Genomic DNA, 26,643 nt, shown 5'->3' with positions numbered 1-26,643 from the left:
TGTCTAAATGGAAGGTAAGAGCGCGACTAGCTAATCGACCTGATGCTTCAGTTGTCACTCCGCTGCTTTTACAAACAGATTAATGTGGAGCGAGGCTGCAAGACGCAGCATTTCCATTAATCCCCACACTTTCTACATTATCACGTATTTACACATTTAAGTTCTGGAAATACACCTAAGAAGGTCTTTTTGTTGTTTTTTCTCTCCTTTCAATTGGTCCGTAGAGTCGGCGGTAAAGTCACGAGCCATCTGTCCGGTCATCGCTGACGCAAATTAAAATAAAAATTAATCCCTCAAGGTAATCCCTGAAGCAATCGCTGTAATTCATGTCTTTGTGGCCAGAAGCAGAACAAAAGCCTTTTTGATCCTGCTTACAGTTTGTGAGAGTGGTGAACCTGATTATCAGAACTGGCATTTGCAATTAATCAAGTAAAACTCAGATGTTTTGGCGAAGAAAAATCTATATATAGAGAAAAAGAAGGGACTTTATTGAATAGGCTGATTTATTAACCACCAAACCACCAAAACACACTGTTTGTGTTGGATTCATACAGTTGTGTTGCCGGGTAGATTTTAATTTGTTTCTAATTATAGACTAGATCAAAGGCAAAACTCTTCAGATCAAAACACAAAACCAGCAAAAAAAAACTATAATACTGACACCACCACCACCACCACCATCATCATCATCATCATCATCATCATCATCATCATCATCAACTCTGCATCCTTGTAGTTCAGGTGTTTCGCCTTCCAAAGGTGAATAAACAAACTACAGTGGGGGAAAAAACGGGTGTGTTGATCTCATGTCGGGATCAGGAGGACACGTTTACGTTCAAAGTTCTTTTGAGTCTTTTCTCAAAACAGAGGTTTGTATTTTGGGTCCATAGTTGTTCCAGGAGCAGCAGAAAAGTCGGCGATATCACGCGTAACACTCACCGCAGCTGTCCGCCGCCGTCCCTCCTGCGCGCCGATGTCTCAGAAAAAGGCGCCCGTCAAGTGGCGTATTTGAGTTTAGGCGTCTGTGAGTTACACGAGATGGCGGACAGGGAGGGGAAGCCGGCGGTGGTCGCGGTGCCTTGACTTTCCACGAACATCGGGTCCAGACAAGCGACTTTGGCGGCGAAGAAAGCGTGGATGCAGTGGAGCACGGCGAACAGGTTGGAGAACTCCAGCTCCTGTAAGAGAAGCAGAGTCAGCGCTCGCCACGGGCCCGGTTGACCTGTCATGCGAAGTTAGCTACCTTGGCCTCGATAGACTTGGAGTCTTGATTTTGGAACAGAAACTTGATTTTGCTCTTGCCGTCATCGGACGATCCCTTCAGCTGGGAGAACTTGTATCTCCACAGCACGGCCTGGAATGTCAAGATGGACGAGGTTGAAATTCCCTATTTTCTCCAATTCGACGCGCCACGTGGAAACTCGGCGCTGCGTCAGCAGATCGGGCGGATAACGGCCGCCTGAGACGCCAACCTGTTATTCCTGCCACTGGGAAATTTAACAAGCGGCAGCAATCTCACCTGAAATAGCAGCGCTTCCTTCGCAGATTCAATTAGCGCCGCGGTGAATAAACCGCGCGCGGCGAGCCAGGCGACAGCCAGCTCAGGTAGACAGCTGGCGGCGCCGCTCGCGTTAAAAGCACATCTGGTTGGCAGCATCCTAAAGCAGGAGAAACTTCCTGTGGCTGCGACCATCATGGCGACACCAGCCTGCTTAATTATGAACCGAAGAACAGCGTTTCACACGGCGGGCGTAGCTAACGCCGGTGGGGCGGCGTAGCTAACGCCGGTGGGACATGCGTCGAGTTTCCATTCTGAGGAGATCACAGCAAATGTTTTTAAATGTGGAGTGAATAAAGGTGGAAGTGTTAGCTCAAATACCTCCGACGGGACAACCGTCATTAGCGACATCTGCATCGTGGGTGGCGTAATGGCAGATTCCTGACGTGCGCTGATGCTGCTATCTCGTCTAAGCATTAACCTACATCAGTCATCTCCCTTAATAGGGCTGTGCAGGTGTGTGTGTGTGTGTGTGTGTGTGTGTGTGTGTGTGTGCTGGAGTCTGTCCCAGCTGCCTTCAGGCGAGAGGCGAGTTAAAACCTGAAGGTAAAATCAATAGAGGATGGGTCAATTGACCACTTTTCTCCAAAGATATTCCATAATCGGGGCTGCTGGAAGGACTAACTGCAGGTTTTAGATTAGTCAGCTCAGGTGTTGTTTCCTTTTCAACTCATTTTTGGCTACGGGTTGACCAAAATTTGCCGCGTTGGCGGGATTTTTAGAGGAATATTAGTGGAATATTGGCAGGTTCTGACGTCCATGTTGCGTTTGTGATTCGGTGCTGTGAGGAAATGCTGCCGACGCAGCGACAGACGGCGGCTCCACACCTGTGCGGTTCCCATGCTTCTAAATCACCCGTCATTCTACAGTCAGCACGCCACGTTCCCGAATCGCTGGTTCTGTCAGACTGCTACGCAGAACAGCTTAAAAAAACCCTCTCAGTCAGGGTGGAACGTCTGCCCGGCAGCGCCTGAGCCAGCAGATTACAGCTCCACTTCTTGTACAAAGCGATGTCTGCGCTCTTTCGGATTATTTCTAACACAGTCGGAAATCCGCCAATAGCAGCTCTCAAAGTATAGGAGGGAAAAAAAGCAATCTAAACATTGTCTGCAGAACATATGGATGGGGGGAGACAATAGTCTGGCAGCGCGTCGCATCCTTGAGAAACACAGATGCTTCGAGAACACGGGGCCAAACAATATGGCGGAACTCGCCACTCTACTGTTTGTTCCAATAGCGTGCGCTGTTGGCGGCGCCGCCAGTCATCTGAGAAGTTTGCAAGGAACCGTCCCTATGCAGCATCAGAGGCAGAGGATTCTGGGTAGGCGACTGTGTAGCACAGGTTCCTGTCTTTTCTGACAGGCGGGGACGTTTGTTCCGCTTTCTACCGAGGACTGAGGAACGCCGCGCACCCACCTTTGATGCCGCATCAAAGCAGACAAAGCCCATGCCGAAGTCGACCGTCAGCCCCATCAGGTGGCTCTCCATGATGCAGGCGTAGGTTTTGCACTGCGAGACAGGGCGGGAGGATGTGACGCCGACGGGAACAAAACCCAAAACGCCTCCGTGCCCGCGCGGTCGCCATGGGAACGCACCTGTATCCTCTCCACCTCCAGGAACGTGGCCGTCTGGAAAGCCTTCTCCCAGATCAGCAGCTCGCAGTCCAGCTCCACGCTGAAGAACATGTCCTCCCCGCTCTCCGTCTGGACGCTGAAGCAGTGTCTCCTCTTGTCCAGGAGGTCGTTGTCCTGGAACAGACGGCACAGCGGCCAGGCTGATCAGCCACAGGTGAACGGCGTGGAGCCTCAGACTCCCAGGCAGCATCTGCTCAGGGTTTCTAACGACTTTGGAGACAGAAAATGTAAATAAAACCTCACACCACTTATATAATATCTCGGAGCCCTCGATGGGATTAAGGGGGAGGCCGACTGTAAATCCATATATATGGCCGGTCTTCCCGCTTTCCTCGGATTTCTGCTCCCTCTTTTTTTAACGAGTTGGGTGTGAGGCCTCGCTAAAGCTCCCAGAAATGAAAAAGAAAGACCTTACCTTCAGAATCTTGAACATGATCTCGTAGAGGGTAAAGCTTTTTTCCGCTCTGGTCCAGTCCCAAGTCGTCACCTGAAAGCAATGGAACACGTTTTCCGTTCGCTCCGTGGTGCAGGAAAACAAATATTCCTTTAATTCACATTTCCTGTTCCAGCCCAGAACAAAGCAAAGCTTCGAGCTAATTTATGCTGCCACAGAAATGACAAATGGCAGCTTTTACCAGCCGCGGCCGGCAGATTTTCATCACGCGGACCCAAAGCTGTCAAATATGTCTGTCGTCACCCAGGACGGGGGCTGAGACCGGCTGGATTTATAGGTCAGCGCTTGTGTGATTCATTTTGCAGGGAAAATTGATGACTGAGCTTAAATATTACACCACCAGGCAGCTGCTGCTGCTTGACTCTTCACCTGATCTTATGCGATGAGGATAAAACTGTGGGGAGCGTCTATGCCAACAGGCTGCTGTTGCAGAAACAGACGCTGAGATCTAACCCGCCCGTCCTAGTGGCCACCCGTGGTATTGCAGCTACAACTGCACCTGTTAGACGTGAAACGAGTGAATTGTTTCCCAAAGGTAGCCACGCATCTCACTCACAATGAAACACCTTAAAGACCTTTTTAAAGAGAACTTTTTCAATCCGACGAACCAGATCAAACAAACGCCAAGACAACGGTTTGGATGTCTTTTATTGGCCAAATAAACTCTGTGGAAAGGGCCATTCTACCACATTTTTGTATCTTTTCCAGGCCTCACCGCTCGTTATCCCCCAAGACTCCTCCTATCTCCTCCTATATAAGGAAAAGTAGACGAGCGTGGCTTAATAAGGCTCAAGTCCAAAAGGCTGCCGCGGCCTGGCTGGGCGGCAATGGAGCTAAACACAGAGGACAATGTGTCCCTGGCCGCGCTACTCGGACACTCACTTCACTCAATTACACCCTTAAAAAAATCCAATGTTAATAAAAATCCAATGTTAAGCACCCTTTAAGCATATGGGCTCGATTTTGGAAACGTTTCAGGTTGCAAGACTTCTCCCTATTAGGTCCTATTGCGTCAAACCAGCTCTTTAAACATCTACTCACGACCCCGTCTTTAGAGAATGGGGTCGGAAGGGATTTGCTCGCTTCAGAGATCTTTTTATCCAGACTGGTCTGGCTTCGTTCGAACCGCTACGCAGCAAATTCCGTATTTCGCAGTCAAACCCTTTTCGGTATTTACAAGCAGGACATTGTGTGCTTCCTAAACCCAAAACAGACCCGTCTCACCAGGCCCAGGGAGACACGGGAGGACGACCTGGGCCTCCCTTCGCCAGTCTCATCCAGGTAAAATTGGTACACAGGGCTCGCATTTTACAGACGGCTTTCACACTTTATCCCAGGCGTCGAATGTAAAAACGGAGCCAAAAGCCCTAGAGTCTGTCTCTCTTCTCAGTCCTCCTCGGGTGGAGGGACTCCATTATGTCCTGCCCGAAGCTCGAAAAAATTCAATATTCTCTCCAACGCTCAACTGGATGGTGCTGGGAGGTGTGTTATGTTTCAGGCCTCTTGTGCATTTAACATGACCTCAACTTGCCTACATGAACCACTGTAATAACAGGCTAACACACATGTTATAAAGCTCACTAAGTGGTTTTTGAGTGGTTACAGGCCAAAAGCAAGTTCATGTATTTCAGATTTGCCATTTTTTACTGGACTAACGCGACACAAAGTGCCATCTTTGTGCCCATTGTCAGGTTTTTCTCAGCAGAACTATGAATCGGCCCATCAGAAATAGCTACGATCAAGGTTTCTGCAGGGCTAAAAAAGATGTGAGAGGATAGAAATAATCATAAAGTTGGGCTCCTGCATTCAGGAGCATTTGAATAAGTACATTCAAACCCACTGGAGGGATATTTGTCATATCTGCAGTGGTGCTGGAGACATCGTGCTAACAAGCGTTCCCTCATCTCACAGCTTATTCCATTAATGTCAAGCAGCTAATCCATCAATCCCTCCACATCCACGCCATCTCTTCCAGCCCTTCATCTAGTCATAATTACCCCATTGGCTGGCAGAACATAAACACATTTAATGCCATCATCAATCAAAGGAATATCAATGTGGCCCAAACAACTGAGGGCAGATGAGAAGGGCGCCGGCTTACGGGAGGAGCTGAGAACTTGAAGAGCGAGGATCCCCTCAGGGCGAGGAACTTTGGCGAGTACATGCGGTCCTGAACGGAGTCCTGCTCCTTCTCGTCTACCCAGCCCATGTAGATGATCTGTCCCGGAGACAGGCGGACAGGTAGGACACAAGGTTAGAGGAGTTTACGACCTTCATCATCATCATCATCATCCTCATCCAGAATTCATGGTGGATTTTTGTAAAGATAAATGAAATCAATCAGATCTGAGTCTTGTTTAAAATAATAATAAAGACAAGGATGATCCACGTTGCCAACCACCACATGAAAGCTAAAGGTGGGGAATAAAGAATTCAGGAGGAGAAAAGAGGTTAGACTAACGGGGGGAGGGAGAGAACGTGAACTTCAGATGTTCTGGGACAGAACTTCAGCCCTCATCAGCATCAGTGCTCATTAAAGCTCCGCGGCTGCAGCCCAAGCTAAGTCTCTCCCTATTTTCTTTAATATTTTTTTTTCTTCTCGGTGCGTTTTCTGGAGACGAGTGAGAGATTGGGGACGTGCGTCCTCGTTTGCCGTCCTTTATTTACGGTAGGAATTGTTAAGTGAGCGCGGGTGCCGCCGCCGTTCTCTCCTCCCCACGTGTGAGCTGAAGCGTGAGTTAGCGGCGACGGGCGCTCCGCTTGTTACTCCGATGGTCTCTCGGTGGGTTTGAATGATGCAAAGATTGTGCGCACGCTGCAACGGCTGGCGAGACACGAGTGCGTCCTCTCCCCGACTCCCCGAGCGACCCGCTTCTATTTACTCCTGATGCTGATGATGGCGGACAGATTACAGAAAGAATTACAGTCCGGCAGCAGCAGCTTACCTGCTGATTGACGGGGAAATTCCGATTAATCTTCTTCACCTGTTAACAAAACACATCAATAACTCGTTAAAATGTCTCTGGCTAACGAGCAGGCTCCAGCTATCACGCTCTGTGGAACATAAACCCCCGGATCGGAGCATCTCTGCCAACCGCCGAGCTGAAGTAATACTTTCTTTGTCAAAGCAGACAAATTAAGAAAGGAGATAGATGGAGTCATTTCCAGAAGGACCTGAGGCCCTTTCTAAAAAAAACCCATTAGAAAAATCCATTCTGGCTACTAAAAGTGCTGGAAACCACTGCGAGAGCAGTGAGGCTTTAAATTAAAACATTCCGCTCAGATTACAGGTATCACCGGCTCCTAATCCGAGCTACGCAGCACCGGACCGAGCCGGACGAGGCATCCAGTTATGTCTCCATGCAGCTGCGACCTTGTTGAATTCCACTTCAGCACCGAGTGAGTGGAGGCGGCAGGCTCCGTACAACGCACATCTTTTTATCTTTGGGAATAATTGCTGCACTATATTAGCGCTGTAGCCTCAGAAAATGGCGTCTCGCCACATCACCACGACGGCGTTTTGGTTTTTGACACCTCGGTGACAACAGAGCGATGATGAAACTCACATTCTAACCTTTGTTCAAGACTTCCACAGCCAGTAAAAGAAGTTTAAAAAAAACCAACACACTTACAAGACGTGGACGGGCACTTTTGGAACACAAACATTACTGGGATAAACTCGATTTATAGACACGTTTTCACCCCCATAAAACGCTAATGTGCAGAATAAATAATCCCATATGGACCCAGCTTCTTGTCCCCTTAAAGGAAAACATTTCCGTCAAGATATCAATTTATAACACAGCCCAGACCGGGTTAAACACCATCTAGGACATGTTATTAAAGACTAAAGTCTCCTTTTATATCACAATCCAAGCTTTTTCCTAATTAGAGCCTCCCTTCACCCTCATATACAGTTCATACCATCATCTTAGTCACTTCCTGTCCCGGTCACATGACTGTCACCTGATCGCTACTCCGGGATGTTTAGTACAGGACACTATTGAACATAAAGATTTTATTTTTTATTAAAGCCAGACCAGATATTCGTCCGCCTCCAACACAGATGCGGTGGACTTGAGGGCGTGATGGTGGTGTGTGACAGTTGTGTCCTGGTGGGCTCCGACGGGCTGCGGCGGCGGCGTCAGCTCCAGCGATGGAGCCGAAAGAATAAAGATCAGCGCGGCGACAGCCGACACGTCAACAAGTGAGGAGAGCTGCAGGAAATTGGAAGTATTCAAAGGCTCCTCCTCAATAGCGCATGTGGATTATTCCTGAAGAGATAGCGCAGCCTGGGAGATTTTACTATACTTCCAAGGACACCTCCAACAGAAACATTTGCATCTTGTGACTGGGTTTATTCCACTTGAATGTCAGAAGCAGAATAACTCATCCTCTTTATTAGGCATTAATATTCTGCTGTTTGTGCCCCTAAATATCAGACTTGAAATGTCTCCTGTTTAGTACGCTGAGCTCATTATTTTCATTCTTCAAAAGGTCCACCGATGAATATCTGGTCTGGCTTCAATAACAACACGGGGAAATTAATTAATACCTGCCCTCAGAGTCACTCTACGGTTCATTGTTTTCTACCATATCTGTGGGGACAATAGCCCAAGCGTCCAATTGGTGACTGTTGTGTGCAGCAATGACCAAAAATTCATCAAAAAACCTCAACGTGTCATACTGGAATATCTATTAAAGTGAAGGAGAAGAGGGACGTTCACGCCATTCCCGCTCCGCGGAGGAGGGATATGACCGTGAACAGCTCAGAATCACCGCTTCCATGAATTCCATCATTAGCTTAACTCTCTTGCAGGGATGCGCCGTATTTGTCAGTCTGATCGGATCGTTTCCGTATTTCACCTTTAATACGGAGCCGATGGAAACGAACGCATTTTGTCCATTTAACGTTCCAACGCTGTGGGTGGCGCTATAACATCCGGCTAAAACAGGAAGGAGGCGCATCGACATTCCTGTCATTCCTCGTATGCTAATTCCTCATTCATGCTAATATGGAAAGTTTTCCCGGTACTAAATCCTCCTTAAAAGCGGTGTCATTTGAGCACAGGCCGCAGGAAGCAGGTAATATTTAGCCGAGCTTTAAAAACGTGCGCACGTCAGTGCGTGCACGTGTGTATGTGATAACTAGAAGTCACCGATGGCTCCCCACTGGACGCAGGCGTCGACTGAAAACACACAATCTGTTGTTTCCCGTCATTGTTTCAATTTCTCCTGGTGCATTCTGGGAAAAAAAGACATCATGCTTCTTAATGAACCTGCCGCCAACATCACTATTGTGCACGACGCGGCCCCTAGAGGGACGTTAGATGGTCCCCAAACTGAGAAGCAGCTCCTGTGTCCAGCGAGAGCGGTTGTCTGCTACTCACGTTGTGCTTGGTGAGGCTGGAAATGTTGCCGGATATGGCCTGGAGCCAGTCCAAACAGTCCTCAGCTGTGGGAAACTGGACGACGCCACTGCACACTCCGTCCACAGCTATGACCTGGAACGCGTTTTTCCTGAAAGGGGAGACGAGGAAGAAGGTCCAGAAAGGTTCGGATGAGGCCTGGACAGATCGCTCCGAACGCATCTGGGAATTTTAGTGTCAATAAGCGGCGCTCCGTGGAGCTCTTTCTCCAATATTGGCTAATTAACCCGGAGAAGAGAACCAGCTGGGATGGGAATCGAGTAGGATTACTCAGATTACTGAAGGTTGAGTGTGATGGTGCGTCACCGATAAGGGGGGACGTCTGGACCTGCCTTCAGGACAGGACAGGACATGTAAAATCTAAAAGAAGCTGCAGGGATATGGCCGGGATAGCGGCGAGGCTCCGCCCCCCTGCTGAAGCTGCAGCTGCCTGGATGACAACAAGGACACGCGGAGCAGCAGGACTCAGCCCGGCCGCACTCAGCCACCCGCGGCGAGCACAGCTGGACGGCGGACGACAGAGCCGGAGCGGCGCGGACGGACACTCGGGTCGAGTTTTAATGGAGCGGATAATCGGCGGCGGCGGGGTTTGAAGTAATCAGCTGATCTCAAAGCAAAGGCGCTGTTATCCACCCAAATGGCAGAACTCAAACAGAGAGGACGGTTTAAGCCGCGCTGGTGGCGCCGCTCCCCCCGCCCCCCCGCGACGCTCCAATCCCAGCCTTTAGTGTCCGGCGAGGCACCATCGACAGCTCATTTGTTACAGATTTTCCCGCTCGGCGAGGCCACACGGAAGACAATCAGAACAAGAATAGCTTATTTTTAGCCGCAGCGCTAACGACAGCGCAGCATGAATGTATATCGCGCGCGCTTAGCCGCAGCTACAGAGCGACACAGAAAGCCCCATCGCCATGGCGGGCTCATTCCACGTGCTGCCCGGCGCCGACCCGGGGCATTCCTAACAACTCTCTCCCGCATACTGAAACGGGTTCGAGCGCCGGCGTTCCGAACGAAGGCGCATCCGAGCGGATGAAACTTGACCGTCAAACGTGAAAAGGTCAGGACGGTTCAGAACCGCCGCCCTCCGACTCTGGGAACGCCCACCCACCTGCAGGAGTCCGAACCCGGGCTGTACCGGGACAGACGGGAGTGCAGCAGGGGGATGAGACGGAGGTCCACCCATCTCTTCTCCCAGCGCAGCGCCGGTGACGTGGGCCAGGATGAGCACGACAGCGTGTCCTGGAGAGGCGGGAGGAACAGATTAACCAGGCGCCTCCTCCCGACGGCGCCCCGCTGCTGCCGACCGAGAGGAGCTGAGTCACGCTGCTCCGTGCGCGCCAGAGGGTCCCGATTTCAGTCATGCAGCCGCGGTTGCGTGGAAACGAGCGGACGGTAATAGAAGGGAGATGAGGAACACACCGTGTTGTTAGGATGGTAGTTCAGGTGAAGGCCGCTGTCGCAGAGAGGAGAGGAAGTCCCGCTGCTCTGGTCGCTGGGGATGCCTGGAACACACACACACACACACACACACTGTCGGAGCTTCATAGACAGGCTCTGCCCCCTGTCCTTACCCTCCCCCGCCCATCCCAACGCTCTAACTGAACCTCAACCATGAAACCAGCCTCAAACCATCTTCTGGAGCCGTGAACCAGCCAAAATGGCCCCACGTTGCTCGTGAGACATTTCGGCGCTCAATAATCCACAAACACGCGCGCAAAACAAAGCTAATTAAGCCCCGGCAGCGACTCCGTCTATTCCTAGCGCGGCGACTCGCTGCGATCAACCTATACGAGATATTTTCTGCTCGCCGAAGCCTCCCGCTCTGTATTCTGTCGACCGGCTGGTCAACCTGGCCTACATACGAATATGAAAGGACTTTAGGAACGCTTTGATGTCTGATGAGGGGCTAACGCTGTCTCCTGGAAGAGCAATCAGTCGCACCACAACGGGTCGTTTTCGGTACGTTGGCTTTAGTCTTTGTCATCTTTTCATGTCCCAATTCCTCTTTCCCGCTCTCGAAGACGCATCTTTATCGCTGTTTTGGTTAAGGAACCGAATTCGTAGCCGAGCGTTCCTTCCGGGATCGACAAGTTCACTTCACGGTCGTTCTTACACGTGCAGTCCTCGCACAGCGGCAGCTTCAGGAAGGCCGGCGTCTTCTTCAAGAAAGAGACCGTCAGCGTCACCTCTTCTCCGGCGTTTCTCAAAACCTGCACCTGCGGGGGTCGGACACCGAAAACATGAAGATGAAAGCGTGCGTACGGACGCACTCCTGCTCCTTAAACAGCCAGTTTGGGGCAGAGAAAAGGCAGCTGGCTTTACGCGTCAAGAAGACGCAATTAATCAGGCGAGACGAGATAAGCTGCTGGGAAATATGAGATGCGTGCTGACAGCTTACCACTTCCTCATGGCGATAACTTCGTACATTTATTCCGTTTATCTGCAGAGAAGCATAACAGAGTTACCCTAAATATCGCCGCCGCTCTATCTGCGCGGTGATTAATGAGGCGAGCGCAGCCGCCGTTGTGGCGCCACGCTGTAAACAAGCGTCACGCCCACAGCGGCCTCTGCGGGGCCTCCAGATGTTCCCTGACGTTAGCCTGATTGATTGGGCAGAAATGAAGGTGGGATAAACTGGGAGGCGTCGTGGAGTTAGCAACGACCCGAGTTAGCAGCGATGCGCGGTGGCGGCGAGGATGCGCGGTCCGATTTTTGCATCTCACCTGCAGGATGCCGTCGCCGATGAAGAGCAGGCCGGAGAGCTCGGCTGGGAAAGAGGGAGAGAGATGAGCCGTGGGAACGCCCGCGTTATGCTAGCTGAGGCAGGTGGAATCACAACGTACCTTTTTGTTCTTTTGATATCTTTGATATCACGACAGGGATTTTATGCTCCGCCCCGCCCTGAGGAGGCAACAACCAGATGGAGATGTTCAAAAACAGCCAGCGCGCCTTCCCGCCGAAGCCGTCACTCCAACTCGAGAACAATCGTTAACCGTTCAGACCTAATTTGGAGAAGCTGGCCGGAATGGGCCTAATCGCTGGGGATCTAAATTACCTTGATGCTCAGGCCAAAGCCTCCGATCGTCTGCCTCCTGATCGTCACCGTCCGCTCCTGGAAGACATTCAGTTGGAACCAGAAAGAGTTGAGAGTGAGGCAGAGCGCGCGTGCACGGCTGCTGACGCCAGAAGCGAAAGTCGAGCCCAACAAAACGATGATGCTAGTGGAATTAGCCTTTAAGAAGGGCTCTGCTTCTCCGGGCGGCTCAAAAAAAGCCACAATTTGGGGATTACTGTCACATTTCTCCCTAACGGATGCGATATTTCGTCATATTAACTTCTCCAGGCTTCTTTTTTTTACATTTTTATTGACACAAGGATTCATTTTTGGGAACTCAACGTCTGCGCACTTTAGCCTTTGGTAACGAAGCCTCGGGATGAAGCCTTCGATCTGTTTGTCTGAGGCGGCGGATCTTTGAGAAAGGTCACGTCTGGGCTTGACTTCTGGGGGAAACGGCGAATTCTGAACGCGGAGATAAAGTTGTCACATCTATATAGATCCCGATCCGGCGGGAGAGAGCGCTGCCGTGATTTAGGGGGGATGGATGAGCTGATGAGCGCTGAGATAAACACCCGGGACGTTCGCGCTGTTTCAGAGCTACTCACGCTTGAGTAAAACGGCTCTCCGGACACGCAGATGACGTCTTGCTCCTGAATGGTCAGAATGTCTTTGGCCAAGTGTAGTCGAATATTAAATGGCTCCTCATTACCTTCTTGCATCAAATAAATCCCAGTCTTTGTCTGCAAACAGTCGGAGAGATAAAATCATTCATCATCCCTCCCTGAACAGATTAACTGGCCATGAAATGAAATGAGAAGGCCGTGTGCAGCGCGAACATGGAAATCAGGCATCTGGGCGATGCTGTTTTCTTAACCCCCCCCCCCCCCCCCCCTTGTGAATGCTAATGTCGTATAATTCAGCCCTCTGAGTAAAATACCCAAAACCACGACTTACAGACGGAACCGTCGAATCACCGTCTCCGATAATGAGCCGCCCTTCCAGGAACGATCTTTTTTATTGTGAGTCACGCTAACTTTAAACCCCCTTCTGTTCAATTTGCGTCACCCCTCTGGTTATAACGTGTCAAAGAGCGCGCCTGTGTGAAGAGCGCCTGCTTTCAGTGACGCATTTAAAACATGCAAATCCGCATACATTTGCATTCCGCATATGCTTCCTCCTCTGTGACTAATTAAGATGCTTGCCCTGTCCTTGAGTTAAAAAGGACCGGAAAAAAGGAACCACCTTCACCTGACAAGACTGCTAATAATAAAAGGAAGGGGAAGGAAGCGCACCACTGTCAGCAGACTTGTCGCTCTGGGTGCGTTAGCTGCGCGGTTGCTATTTTTAGCGAGGGTATCTCCGGTGCAGGTCATCGCCAACTCAAAGTCGGGTTTTCAGAGCACCTGCGACGAGGAGCGCGAACGTGCGCGCGAACGTGCGAGCTCCGCTCTGCAGAGCGACCGACCCGGAGAGGCATTAATTCACATTATAAGTGAGGCGCGTGTGCGCGGGAGTCATTAGCGGTGCTAAATGAGGGCAGTAGTGCCATAACGGTGCAGACGGGCTCTCGCGCGGCTGAGATATGACCTGCTGTAGCACTTGTGTTGAACATAATTAGCCCTAATCCCTCACGCTGCATCACGTCTCCACAACGAGCCTTCCAGAGTTATTATCTACGCCGTGAAGCATCATATGTAGCGAAAGCCGCGTCGCGCCGCGGCCGAGCTGATCCTCCCGCCAAAAATGACAACAGCACAGGCGACCAGGGGGAGGCACAGGTTAAGAATCTGCATAAAAACGCAGGTTTAAAATGCCAAAGTTGATAGAAATGATTTGCTGAAGGTGCCGTTGTGCACAAAAAAAAAACACTTGGAAGAGAAAATGAAAGGGTTAGAATGAAGCCAGCCGTGGATTGAAAGGCCTTTCACATTAAAACTGTTATTGAATTTCTGTAGTCGAGGCCCCTCACAATTAAATTAGTCTCCATGGAGATGGGAGGTGAGGTGAGTCCAAGCAGCCCCAGTGTAGTTGTGCTACTTTTGTCTATCCCTGCCGTTTAGCATGCAGGAAAACAGCGGTATTTTCATCCTGAGCGACCCGTTAGCATGCTACCTTCTCCAAGTCCCCGCCGCAGCTCTTCTTGTCATATCTTAAACAACATTCCGCACAATACCTGCCCCCGGGATGGAATGACGCCAGAGCAGCCATGCAAGAAATGAAACAATTAGGTGGAAAGCGCTTTGCCTTTATTCTCAAATAGAAAAGTTAGCCCGCTGCTAAACGCGGCAGCTGCCGACGCTGACGAAGAGACGAGGAGCCGCAGACGCATCAACGCCCACTTCTCAATATCATTTGAGGCATCGCTGAGCAACGGTGACATCGGGATGTTATTTTTGTAGGTGTGTACTTAATCCAGGGATTTGCATAGCGGCACCACGGGTGGTGTGTGTGTGTGTGCGTGCGTGTGTGAGAGCAATATTACAGTGAATACTACAAACCTCTTCATTTGAAGTCTTGAAATCCATGTGCCACTCTGCAGTCAGGGATGCTGCAGCGGAGAAACGAGCGAGGTCAACGAGTTGTAATAACAGTGAATAACACATCCACATCCTCGTGCAGAGGTTTGAAGGAAACAGATTTTTCGCCTGCTCTTCAAAACTCAGCACAAGTGTGCCCAGAAAATCCACTGAGCGCTCTCGGGAGAGAACCGGAGCCCATTAGGTGTCAATGAATAATTCATTAGCGAAGGTGAGAGTCAAGCTAGCCTAATAAATGTTTCAATAATGAGTCCGCTGCTCCAGAAATCACAGGTGTGACCACATGTGACGCCTTGTCAGCAACCCTCCAGCCGCCTGGTTGACCAAAAGACGGCAAAACCAAAGTCCGACCCAGCGCTGCAGACCCACCTCAGAAGAAAGGCCCCCAGCTCCTGGTGCTGTGAGAGCTAGCCATGGTGCAGCGAGCTGAGCCCTGAGCTGAGCGGCGGCAGAGGGCCCTCCCGGATCATGGCTGTCCAGGCCGTCGACCTTCCTGCCGGAGTTTTAGGGTTCACAGCAGGACCGGAGCGTTGCTGAGGTCATCCCGGTGGTGAAGGTGGAGCTCTGCACGGGGCAGAAACAGCAAAGTGATGGAGCAGGCAGGAGCCAGGCCACCTCTTCTGACCCTCCCCGGTAGAAACCCCACCATGCAATCACCTCCTCCGTGTTTCTAAATGTTTGCCTTCGGAGCCGGGGGAAGAATAGCCCATTAAAGTGTTTGCTAAGTCGCGCTAACGCGAGATGGAGGGCCTCCTCTCACGAGCGAGCCGCTGGCGCCGCGCCAGCTGCGTGTTTATCTGCAGCGTTTCGCCGTTTCATGCATAAATCATCGACTCTTGATTATCCAACAGTTGCCTGGAAAACAAACTTGCGGATGCGTTCGGAAGAGTCGACGACGCCTGCGGATCATCAAACTTTTGTTAAAAATAGACCTTAGCTTTGTTAGCCGGGTTTGCTCGGGTCGTCCGTTGGAGTGCACGTCGTCATTACTGATAATTAGTCTCCTGAGCCTCAAAAAAAGAATCATTTCGACCAGCTTTGGTCGATGTTAAACGCTAATGTTCAAAGTTCCTGCGCATACGTGTCACATGACCCAAAAGGACCCGGTTCCGCTCACAAAGAGGCCGTTAATTGTAGGAGAACGGCGCCGATAAGGATCTAACGCGCCGACGTGCTGAATAAGCCTGAGAAAGGTTGCTGCGCTGCCTTCATGAAGCTGGTTTTATTCAGCTGGAGGTCTGAAGAGTCTCGGCGAGCTCTGAGAGCGGCCGCGGCGTGAAGAATCTCTTAGCGGGGGCTGTTTTCAGTCAGGCCCGGGTGGTTTTCAGTCAGGCCCAGTCAGGCCCGGGTGGGGGGACGGGCCGGGTCCACTCCCACCTGACTGGTCCCTCTCACAACTGTAGGTCAGCCTTTGATGCCTTCACTTCTTCTTTGATGATTTTGTGCTGCAGCTGTCAAAGCTCCTGACCTCTGACCCCTCCGACCCGCTCGGTCTCGGCCTCCCCTCCCCCATACGAGCCTGGTCCTCCTCCTTCCTGTTACATCGGAGCTTTTTTGCCCCCACGTGCAGTTCTCTAGAGGCTCCTCCCCTTTGACGGGACGCTTTTTGTCGCACGTTTTTCGGATGTCGCTCGATGGACGCGTTCGCCGTCGGCCCCCCCCGCGCTGTTGTTTTGTGGTTGGTGTGATCTTTGTTTGCTCTCGGTGGGGGTGTAATCACTGCAGCGTGGAATGGAAGCTTTAATTGAGGGGGGGGGCGTCGCCGTGCGTTCGGATCTCGCCCCCCTGGGCGACGGGATCCCGCTCGTGCAGCTGCGCGCCACTTTCCAATTGACACGTCGACCGTTTTCGCAATTAAATCAAGCACGACTTCGCTCTGCAAAATCGCCGCCGATAATTTGTCGCTTTTCTTCGCGAGCAGATTGTTTATTCACGTTTATTCCGCTCCTCCACAACGGAGCGTTAAATAAAGCGGCAGGTTCGGAATCCGCCGGCGCGTCGCCGTTTCTGATTCTTTTGAATCGTTTGTCACAAAAAGAATCACATTTTCCGTTCCCGCCGCCTCGTAAAGTCGATACCTGAGCGGCGGCGCCGGCCGGCGGCGCCCTGGGTGAGTGATGAGCGCGGGAGTAAATAAGTGATGGGCACGTTTATGGACCGCTGAGCCCGTAGCGGCGGCTAATGTGATCACCTGCGCTCACCTGAGCCAGACAGAAGCTGATCCTGGAGCACGTTTACTGACACGTGTTCTCCTGTCGGGAACGTGTCGGGAGTCACGTGTTAGCGTGGATGAGGGTTCGCGGCCCGGGAATGGCCCCACGCCGCGCGCCACATGGCCGAGGCCCGGTCACGGTGCACAGCGGCTCGCTAGCTAAATGTAAATTATTAAAATCCGGACCGACGCCCGTCTGCAGGAATTATTAACGGATTCAAACTCGGGACGCGGCAGACCCGGTCTGACCTCTGGTCCCAGAAGATCCCAGCATTCCCCTGAGGGGAATCTGGCTTTTCCTCTTTTAATGAACGCCTCATTCGCCGTTGTGATTAAAGATATGAAACGTGAACGACATCAATCCCGATTCCTTGGAGCGCGGCCGTTTTTGTAGAACAAGACGTTTTAATGTGATGGATCCATCTCGCTGTGGCACCGAACCAGAAAAACAGCGCCGGCGTTGAACCGAGAGGCTAATCGATTTATCGTAATTAACTTCCCGTGTGCAGAAATGCTTCAGAAGTGTAAAGAGGGACCAGCACGACCTTCTGCAAGCGTCAGCGAGTCAAAAGAAATAGAAAACCGCCGCCACCTGGGGCCGTTTCGCCGCTCACAGGTTGGATGGACTGTAAAAAATGGGAACGGGAAATGCAGCAATGCGATTTACCGCACACGAACGCCTCCCGTCGAGGACCTTCCGCATCCATCACGGGTGACCTGAAATTGTCCAGCGTGAGCTAGCGACGCGCCTGGAAGCAGCCAGGCGCTGCAAATGTGGGCGTAAGGATGATGTCGCCGGGCGTTTCTTAGGTCCGCTGCCGTATATCCGACACTTTACAGCTTCTTTTCCTCCAATGATCACCTGGCGTGCACGAGGCTGTGCTTGAGTAGATCTGCAGCGGGCCTCTAAATGAGGTTTTTATGCTAACGCACGATTAAGATACGTGTTTCTGGGCTTCCCTCTGACAGTTTGGCGCCTTCAGCTCCATTAGCCTCTGGTGGCTAAATGGTTTTCTTGTTGCATCACTGGGACTCAGCGGGACGGACCGGCGATATTTTCTCCCCGCCCTGACAGAGACCCCCGCGGTTCCTCTCACTGGTGCAGCTCATCCATCACGCCACAATCAAGGCCCATCAGCCTCTGCCGCGCGAGCCGAACATCTGGAACAGGGCGCCGGACCACAGCGCCTCTATAAACCCCCCCGCGGAGGCAGAGGGACCCATTCATTTTTCATCTCTGCTGCTCGCCGTCTGCAGCGCCGCCACCGTAACGAAGACGTCTGATGTCGACGGGACACGGACCGGATGCTAGCGGGAAAGACCCGGAGCGCTCGAAATTTATTTGCTCAATAAAAACGAGGGGAAAAATGTCCTTTTCCTTGAAGGAGGGTGCGCTGGTACGGAGCCACAGGGGCGCCGAAACCACTGCGAATGTGTTCTCATGCATAATTGATGCCAGCGTACGTCGCCGGTAACGCTTCACATCATCATGCTGGAGCAGTTCAGACGGCTTAACCAGTGCAGATTTTTAAATGATCCGCTGGGATCCGTTGGGGGGGGGGGGGCAGAAAGAAAACACAGCAGGGTATCGATTTCTCCTGAAAGATGAAGAGCGAAGGGATTGTTTGATGGTGGCAGCGATTCCAGGGCTGATCGATGCCGCGCGCGCCTCAGATTAGCGGCTGCGCCAAACTTTTTGACGGCTGCCCTTTTTTTTGTTGCCCTGTTGAGTTGGAGGGGGGGGGGGGGGGGGGGGGGGGGGGGGGGGGGGGGGGGGGGGGGGGGGGGGGACCTGAACGACCCCATTTGGCTCAGGGCCCGACTTCCTGCCTGTGTGGCTCTGTCACTCGGCCAAATAGCTCTTTGATTGAAGACACAAGTGGAAACAGGCGGGGATGGGGGGGGGCATAAAAGCGTCAATGACATGTCAACATCTTTCCACTTGCAGGAAGTGAGACCCCCTCCCCCTGCATCAAACAGATCAAGGCTGACCTTTGACTGGTAGAAGGACCAGCCCTGCTCAGTTCAATACATGAGCCAGATAACCCTTCCACTGGGGGGGGGGGTCTGCATCCTTTGAGCTTCTCCTGACACCCAGCATCGTTGGCTGTCACTGACGCCTGACTGTAAATTTCAAAACGACAAGCCTGGTAGTTTAGAGAGGAGCTGTGCAGCCTTCTATGATGCTAGCGGAGCAGCATCAGCAGCCCGGAGCACTTCTCAGCTTTACCACGCGCACACGCACGCCGCGCAGACACGGGAACCGTTTCAATAAAGATCGGAATCAAAAGTGCGGAGTGGAAAGAGTGTGTTCATGGTCGCAGCGGAGGCGAAGAGCTTCTGCTCCCGCACTGAGGAGCTGCGGGCGTCTGTACCTGCACCGAGCCCGCACCGAGCCCGCACGTCCCCGCCAAGGCAACTGTTTAATCCGGTGTCATCAGTTCATCGGGGAAGTGCTGGGCGCACGACGCAGATGTGGCCGATCATCACGCACGCACCCGCTCGCAGAGGTGACTGCTGCGCATTTCGGTGCGCAGCATCAGGGGCGATTTACATCGCAACAAAAAAAAAAAAAAAGTGCATTTCACGCAGATTAAGGCTGCGATTCACCGCTGTTGGTCAAAAGAATCCCGCCTGTTGGGCAAACAGTGCGTCAATAAGCTGCATTTCCGGAACAATAAAGCCTGTTTGTCTTACCTGGTGTTCTAGTAACAGGTGGATGTCTTATTAGATCCCTCGTGTGACGGCTCGTTTTAATTTATGCATCGCTTTCCACAATCACAATGTATCCCTTGTGGCAGCGTCGCCCACACGGCATCCTGGTCCACTACTCTCTGGCTGCGTGCAAGAACGGACAGAAAGAGAGATGGAAAAGGGAAGAACAACGAGCCGCACTCGCGTAAAAACCGAAGCGGAATCGCTCCGCGTTTCCCGGCCAGCGGCAGTTTCAGGGCTCCCTCCGGTCCGGGTTCGCCGCTCCGCGTCCGCCTCCCCTTCGCATCGCGCTGCCAAAATGACTGAATCTGGAGATTCGCACGCGCGCGTGTGCGCAGCGGTCGGCGTTTACGCGACGCGACTCCGGATCCATGAATATTACATGGCCGGACTTTTCCGTGCTGGTTCCACAGGGGGGGAGGAGGAGGAGGAGGAGGAGGAAGGTCTGCCGCGCCGCTCCACACGCAGGATCACCTCATGTGAGGCGCTTCTTCCCGCTCTCATCGCATTTGCGTGCACTGCGGTCCAGCGTGCGCGCCTGTGCCTGCGCGCGCACGTGTGCAGGTATGTCGGCATTGCAAAGTTTGGATAGATCTGAGTTTGGCGCGAGATTCTTTTGTCATGGATGATGGTCAGCACCTCCAGGGACGTTTCCTCCTCCCGTGTGCCCACCGAGCGGGAGGAATGACCCTTGACCTCCGCCCAAACATGCCACCAAGAAGAAGTGCTGAAACATGGCCGTGCCTCTGGCATTAACTCGGATCTTTAGGGCGAACGCTTGCATTTATACTCCCAGCATGCATTTCCACGGCCCTCTGTGTGTCTCCCCACACACCCACCCCGGTATGTGATGCCCCCCCCAAGGCCCTTGCGTGAGCAGCTGCGCAGGGACGACCAGGTGCGTCCCCCCCCGCCCCCGCCCGCCTGCTGTCCTCACGCCAGCTGAGGACGCTCGCCCGCTTCTTCACGTGACGCCCGTCGACTCGCCTGACATTTATCGTTGCCCGGCTCTTCCCTCGTAAGATTACGAGCGTGTGGCATTTCAGGGCCGAACCCCAACAGAGATCGAGCCTGGAGGTATTCTGAAAGGATCCTTAATTAAAGGTTAACCCCCCTCCCCTCCCCAGTTCCTCTTGATCCTCCAGCCCTGATTTCACTTCCATGGCAACCTCTTACTGTCTGTCACTGTGAGGCTTTCAGTGGCAGTCCTCCCTAATGGAGCAAATCAAAGCGGATTACGGCTCTCGCACGCTAACCCCGACACCCCAGCGCGTCACCCGCTGCCTTTTGGTCGAGCTACATCGCCATTAACACGCCTCCAACCGGGCTGACCTCCCTCCCCTCAACGGTCTGGCTGTCATACATCAGAATCGGGACCCATGCTGGACATTTCTGCCGACTCATCGGAATCCTGGATCACATTTTCTCCCATTTGGCTAAAGGGAAAGTACGGCGCCCCGCCCACAGTATGGAGCCACTGGGGCGAGCTGATGTTTGGAGGCCCTCTCATCCAGTTTATTTCCCACTTTGGGGTTCTTTTGGAGTCGAAAAACAAGAGCGCGCGCGTGTGTGTCGGCGCCGCGACTCTGGGCCGAGGATCTGCAGCTTCCTCTCTGTTTGATTAGTTTTTAAGCTCATAAACCCCGAACCTCTATTGAGACCGCGGCCCAGTTGAGAGCCTTGAGCGCCTGCTCCTGCGCTCCAGGCTGTTGGGCAATATTGGTTTCAAGGTGTTATCACTTTGGTTTCTCAGCTCGTCCCACTCGCTCGCCGTCCAGAGCGGCCAGGCGCCGCTACCGTGCGCAGATAACCTTCCGTTTCCTTTATAATCCACGCGGGCACAAAAGGAACCTATTCATGATCGGCAATTATGTTCCCCAGATAAGATAAGCAGTGCACAATTAACTTAAGGCCCGTCCCAGACAGAAAGAGCTTTTCAGATCTGCTGACCCAGCCAATCACGCTGCTCCAGGAGCCACTTCCCGATCCCACCACTCACGGCTGAGCCGCCTCTCCTGCTGCAGAGGTTCCAGAGAACCCAGTTGGACACAAGGGGGCGTAGACTGCCAAGTTTGCCTCCCTGTCCAGTCGAGCTGCGGGGATAAATCTGAGCACGGTGTCACGTCTGACCTTGAGAGGGGAGCAACGCCTTCGCTTCCATTCCAGGGAGGAAGCCCTCTTTGTTGGCGCAGCCTCCTCCGCACGCGCCGAGATGTGGGTGAACCAGACTCGTGCGTTGCCTGTTCATTAAATTTTGTAGGTTTTAAAATCCGCCCCCGTGTCGTAAACCCCCCCCAGTTAACGTCATTATGACCTTAATTACCCTGGCTGCTGTTGGTGGGAAGGCGCTGGGAAATGTCACCTGTGCGGGGTGATCAGGTCCCGCTGATCCCGCGCGGTGTCACCGTGCGCGCCCTCTCTGCTGATTACAGTAGAAGGGGCATGATAAATATAGACCTCCCCCGGTCGTTCTGTCTGGGTTTGCGCTTTTAATCTGCGTATTTATTTATTTTATTTTTATTTTTTGTGCAGAGTCACGCTGCTGGATCACGAACGCGCGCAAAACACCTGTCAAACTGGAGTAAATGGCCCCAACCCAGCCCCTAGAGGGGGTTGTGCGCCCTCGTACGCGAATCTCTCCGTGTCGGGAGCGGGTTGTAATTGGTTTGTGCTTCCAGAATATGTAGATGGCAGCGGGTGGCTCCTCCCATGCACCTGATAGGGACTATTTACAGCTCTTTACAGCTACTCAGAGCAGTTTTCCTAGAGCGCAGGGCCGGACCATGACTCTCCACCGGACCTACAAGGATTTCACATAAACTAACGCTTGTTGTATTTTCCCACAAATTGAGATTTATTTTTTTGGGGGGGCGGAGGAAAAGTTGCTCAAAACTTTTTTTTCGCTTAGTTTCCAAGATGCCACGCTCTTTTCTGGTCAAGAAACACATAAACTCAGCCAAGAAGCCAAATTACAGCGAGCTGGAGAGCCCCACAGGTAAACTTTTCAAACTTTTATTCAAACTTTCCGCTCCGACAGGACCAGCAGGTTCATTTCTCCTCTCCCCTCCATGTTTTCAGTGTTCTTCACGCCGCACATCTACAGGGGCCTCCCTCTGCCCGTCATCCCCCAGCCGGAGATCCTGAGCCCGGCTGCTTACAGCCCCATCACGGTGTGGACGACCAGCAGCCTGCCGCTGTCCCCGCTCCCCAGTGACCTCTCGCCCATCTCCGGATACCCCTCGTCGCTCTCGGACACCTCGTCCAAAGACCACAGCGGCTCCGAAAGTCCGCGGAGCGATGAGGACGAGCAGATGCTGCCCAAGCTGACGGACCCTCACGGCGCGGAGGCGGAGAAGTTCCAGTGCAGCCTGTGCAGCAAGTCCTACTCCACATACTCCGGACTGCTCAAGCATAAACAGTTGCACTGCGACGCGCAGGCGAGGAAGTCGTTCAGCTGCAAATACTGCGAGAAGGAATACGTGAGCCTGGGAGCTCTCAAAATGCACATCAGGACTCACACGCTGCCTTGCGTTTGCAAAATATGCGGCAAAGCTTTTTCCAGACCGTGGCTGCTCCAGGGACACATCAGGACGCACACAGGTCAGTGTCATGAGGGGCCTCGTGCGTGCGGGCACAGAGGGATTCGTGTATTCTGACTCCAAACAGCATTTACAGCTCGATTCCAGCTTGTGCTGTGCTGATATTGTTGTTATTATAAACCTTCGCCCTGGTGGAGTGTTTGGCCTGATGGCTCGGAGAGAGAAATCTGACTTTTTGATTAAACGTATCAGTGAAACGGAGGGTTCATAACAGGCCCCCAGATCGTTTCTGTTCAAATCTGTGTGTGCAATATCTCTGACAAGGTCTACTTTCTCTCCCCCCCCTCCTTCCATAGGAGAGAAGCCGTTCTCCTGCCCCCACTGCAACAGGGCGTTCGCAGACAGGTCCAACCTCAGGGCTCACCTACAGACCCACTCGGATGTGAAAAAATACCAATGCAAGAACTGCTCCAAAACCTTCTCCAGGATGTCTCTTCTGCACAAGCATGAGGAATCTGGTTGTTGTGTAGCACACTGAACTGGGATACGTTTCCACCAGCAGAGACGAAGTGGCGGAGGAGGGGGGGGGGTTCCGAAGCCCCCCCGGGGCGTTTTTCCTTTTTTTTTATTTCCTTTTTTTATTTTCCCAAACCCAGGAGAACTGTCAGGGAATCATATCAAGGGTTTCATTCCCGAGACTTTGTTGTTATTTTTAGCAGAGGCGCATCCAGGAGAGGAGCATTTCATTTCAGTAGCCGGCGCGCTTCTCGTCTCAAGCGGCGCCTCTGTGATTGCAATCAGCGCCGCCGAGCGTCTCCTACCATGTATCCACCTGCCTGTGCTGCTCATGCACTTTCCCTGCATGTCTGCATTGTTTTATACGCTTCCCCATTTATTCCTATATATCTGCAGTATTTGTACCAGTGTTTCGTGCAGTCTTGGTGTTGTTGTTTTTTTTTAAAATCATGAACCACACAAACACCAAAGAATTATGACTGACTAAGGAATCCGGAAGCCATTGTTCCTCGCGAAAGAGGCGCAACTCAAGCCTTTTAGGGGGCGATTGCTCCAACTTTTGCACAGTTTTTGGGAACTGTTTGCCAGCACTCAGACAGCAAAGCGACCTTTCTCAAGTGCCTCCGCTTTACTCAGCAATAATCCACTTGTTTGCTTTTCTATGTTAATACTGAATGTACGCGTGACTGAGATGATTGTATATCAGCAGTGAAAACTGCCATCCCGAATGACCTTTTGATATCATGGCGACACTTTTATTTTCTTTTTTTTTTTTAAAGAATAAAGTGGCGTTTTGTAGAAGTTGTGCTCTCCCTCACATGTTTGGACTCACTGGAGTTGAGGGGGAAAAGGAGCGCGGAGGTGACTCAGCCCTGAATCAGGCCTGGACCTGTTCTCCGTCAACCTGTCCAGACATCAAACAATCACGAAATCTAACACCTACCGCCTATATTGATCTGCACTCACTTGCTACACCCTTTGAGGGCCCGTGTTGCAGAGGCTTGTGTTCGGTTTGAGCCGGTCCAGCTGAGAGGAACCGGGTCTCTTTCTGGTTACATGTTGATGCCATTAGCGATTAACACCCCCCCACCCCGAGCTGCTGACCTCATAGATGTCATCTGACAAACTTGTTTCTTCATGCCGCGAGGAGGGCCAGACGCGCCTGTAGGTAGGTTTTTTCCCCAGCGTGAGTCATCCTCCAGTTATTCCAGGTGCTCCGCAGCTTCAGCGGCGCAGGTGCAACCAGGAAGGTGGAGAAGCGTCTTAGTCGGATCATCTTCCCCCAGCGAAATCAAGTGCCATCGACAGCGCGGCTGAGAGGACGGGGCTGCCTCATAAATAAGAGGGCTTTCTATTTGATTCCCTCTCTCTCCTCCCATTGACAGCGCGTTATCACGCTGGTGTCGGAGGAGGAACAAAACAAATGCACAAAGCCAATTAGCTTAATAATCTTGCCGGATTTTCCTTTTTAGCACAACAATTAACCGCATGGCAGATTCTGCAGATAGCAGCAGTTAGCTAAACGCTCTCCCCTCCGACACAGATGTCTGATTCCGCCGGCGCGATGGCGGCGGGAGGAGGAGGAGAAGGAACTCATTTGTTTTAACGCTTATGCTTATTAGAGCAGGAGTTGAAGAATGTGCGAGGGGACGGCTGTTAACGGCGGCACTGTGGCGAGATGCAAGAAGCAGGTAAAGCAAAAACTAACAGTTCCTGGGCCTTAATAGACCCTCAAGCTGTTGTAATATCTGGCAGCGGATCGCTCAAGCTGAAAGGTCTTTAGCAGGTAGGTGTCTCAATATTGTGCTGATCCGTTCACTTAGGAGGGAAAACGAGGTGAGGAAACGTGTCGGACACTCGGAATAATCCTCAGCCGTCCCGTCTTTCTTTCATCTTTCTCTTGATTTCCAACTGTGAAACACATCCCTTGTCCCCGCTCTGGATGTGTTTAGGGTGGGGGTGGGGGTGGGGGTGGGGGGGGGGGGGGACAATGACCAACATGGTCTCAGAAGACATCTGGGCTTCCAGAAACCTGCTGATTTTACGGTCACTCGGGGAGTGTGATTCTTTTATGAGCATCAAGTGGAACAAACATGGTTAAAGGTGTCGTCTAAGGGCTGCCCCCCTCCCCCTCCTGATCCCAGCCTTCCTTGCTAAGCCCGTCGTATCAGAAAGGAGGTGATTGTGCATTCCCCTTCAGACCGATCGCCCGGAGGAACGCTGTCTTGTCAAGAACCTTCTCTTCCACTTGGCTCTTCTCCTCAAATAACCGGGCAGTGTCTCGCTTCCATTAATTAAGCTGCTTTATCGTGTGGCATCGTTTGCTTTATTTGTGGATCCATTCCATTCACGCACTTTGGGGAAGCTTAATTGAATCTCTGGGGACGCTCGATGTTGCTGAAGTTCCTCTTCGCGCCTTTATCTCATTAACAGGAAAGGGTTAAAACAGTATGTTTGCATAAACTAAACAAGATAAGTGAGTCAGGCGCGCGTCCCCGCACTCAGGTCACAGACGATTGAAGCCGTCGAGAGTCCAGCGGAGACAGACGGGCCAGTGTTTTCTTAATCGATAACGGTGTGGACTCTTTCTGCTGCCGTCCCGCTGATGGGAGCAGAGGTCAGAAGATCCTCCCAGATCCTGTGATCCTACTGACTTGATTGTATTTTCTCCTTAATAAATCCCATGATCACAACAGCGCCGTCTCCGCGCACAACGTGGCCCTTCGTGGCCCTTCGTGGCCCTTCGTGGCCTTCCTGTCCCGACGGCCGGCAGAAGGACGGACAGCCTCCGAGCGGGCTCGAGGGAGGAAACCCACGCGCTCGATCTGTTATCTGAGGTCCACAGTTCAGATTGAGCAAACGTGCAGGCGTTTTTCTATGTCGCTAGCGGGCTGAAACCGCTGCCTGCAGAGCTCATTTTCTCATATCTTCCACTTGCGCGTTGAACAACAAACAAGGTGGCTGAACAACATCTCCAAAATTCCCTCCGAT

General features: G+C 52.1%; 2 protein-coding genes across 4 annotated transcripts; one reads left to right on the top strand and one right to left on the bottom strand.

Annotated features, from left to right (window-relative positions):
* Positions 1-782: 782 nt before the first annotated feature.
* On the bottom strand, positions 783-20,112 carry sntg1 (syntrophin, gamma 1). 3 transcript variants are annotated; one of them, XM_003975280.3, is made up of 19 exons: positions 19,580-20,112; positions 15,040-15,234; positions 14,632-14,681; positions 12,739-12,873; positions 12,131-12,187; positions 11,919-11,976; positions 11,799-11,842; positions 11,474-11,515; positions 11,189-11,291; positions 10,495-10,577; positions 10,184-10,314; positions 9,037-9,166; positions 6,592-6,630; positions 5,748-5,864; positions 3,608-3,679; positions 3,154-3,306; positions 2,975-3,067; positions 1,244-1,354; positions 783-1,178 (listed from the first exon to the last, which is right to left on the bottom strand). In XM_003975280.3, the coding sequence occupies exons 3-19, from the start codon at positions 14,656-14,658 to the stop codon at positions 996-998; spliced, it is 1,578 nt and encodes a 525-aa protein (XP_003975329.1). In that variant the 5' UTR covers positions 14,659-14,681; positions 15,040-15,234; positions 19,580-20,112; the 3' UTR covers positions 783-995. The 3 variants fall into 3 exon arrangements, with proteins under 3 accessions (XP_003975329.1, XP_029686483.1, XP_029686482.1); XM_029830623.1 differs by lacking the exons at positions 14,632-14,681; positions 15,040-15,234; positions 19,580-20,112 and adding an exon at positions 13,766-13,852; XM_029830622.1 differs by lacking the exons at positions 14,632-14,681; positions 15,040-15,234; positions 19,580-20,112 and adding an exon at positions 13,088-13,210.
* A 2,228-nt stretch (positions 20,113-22,340) lies between these two features.
* On the top strand, positions 22,341-24,468 carry snai2 (snail family zinc finger 2). Its single transcript, XM_003975259.3, has 3 exons — positions 22,341-22,592; positions 22,676-23,197; positions 23,493-24,468. The coding sequence occupies exons 1-3, from the start codon at positions 22,514-22,516 to the stop codon at positions 23,672-23,674; spliced, it is 783 nt and encodes a 260-aa protein (XP_003975308.1). The 5' UTR covers positions 22,341-22,513; the 3' UTR covers positions 23,675-24,468.
* The last annotated feature ends 2,175 nt before the right edge of the window (positions 24,469-26,643 follow it).

The sequence above is a fragment of the Takifugu rubripes genome, chromosome 22, assembly GCF_901000725.2.
Source record: "Takifugu rubripes chromosome 22, fTakRub1.2, whole genome shotgun sequence".
NCBI classification, from domain to species: Eukaryota; Metazoa; Chordata; class Actinopteri; order Tetraodontiformes; family Tetraodontidae; genus Takifugu; species Takifugu rubripes.
The sequence above is the reverse complement of the archived record's forward strand: the minus strand, read 5'-3'. Positions and strand labels throughout refer to the sequence as shown.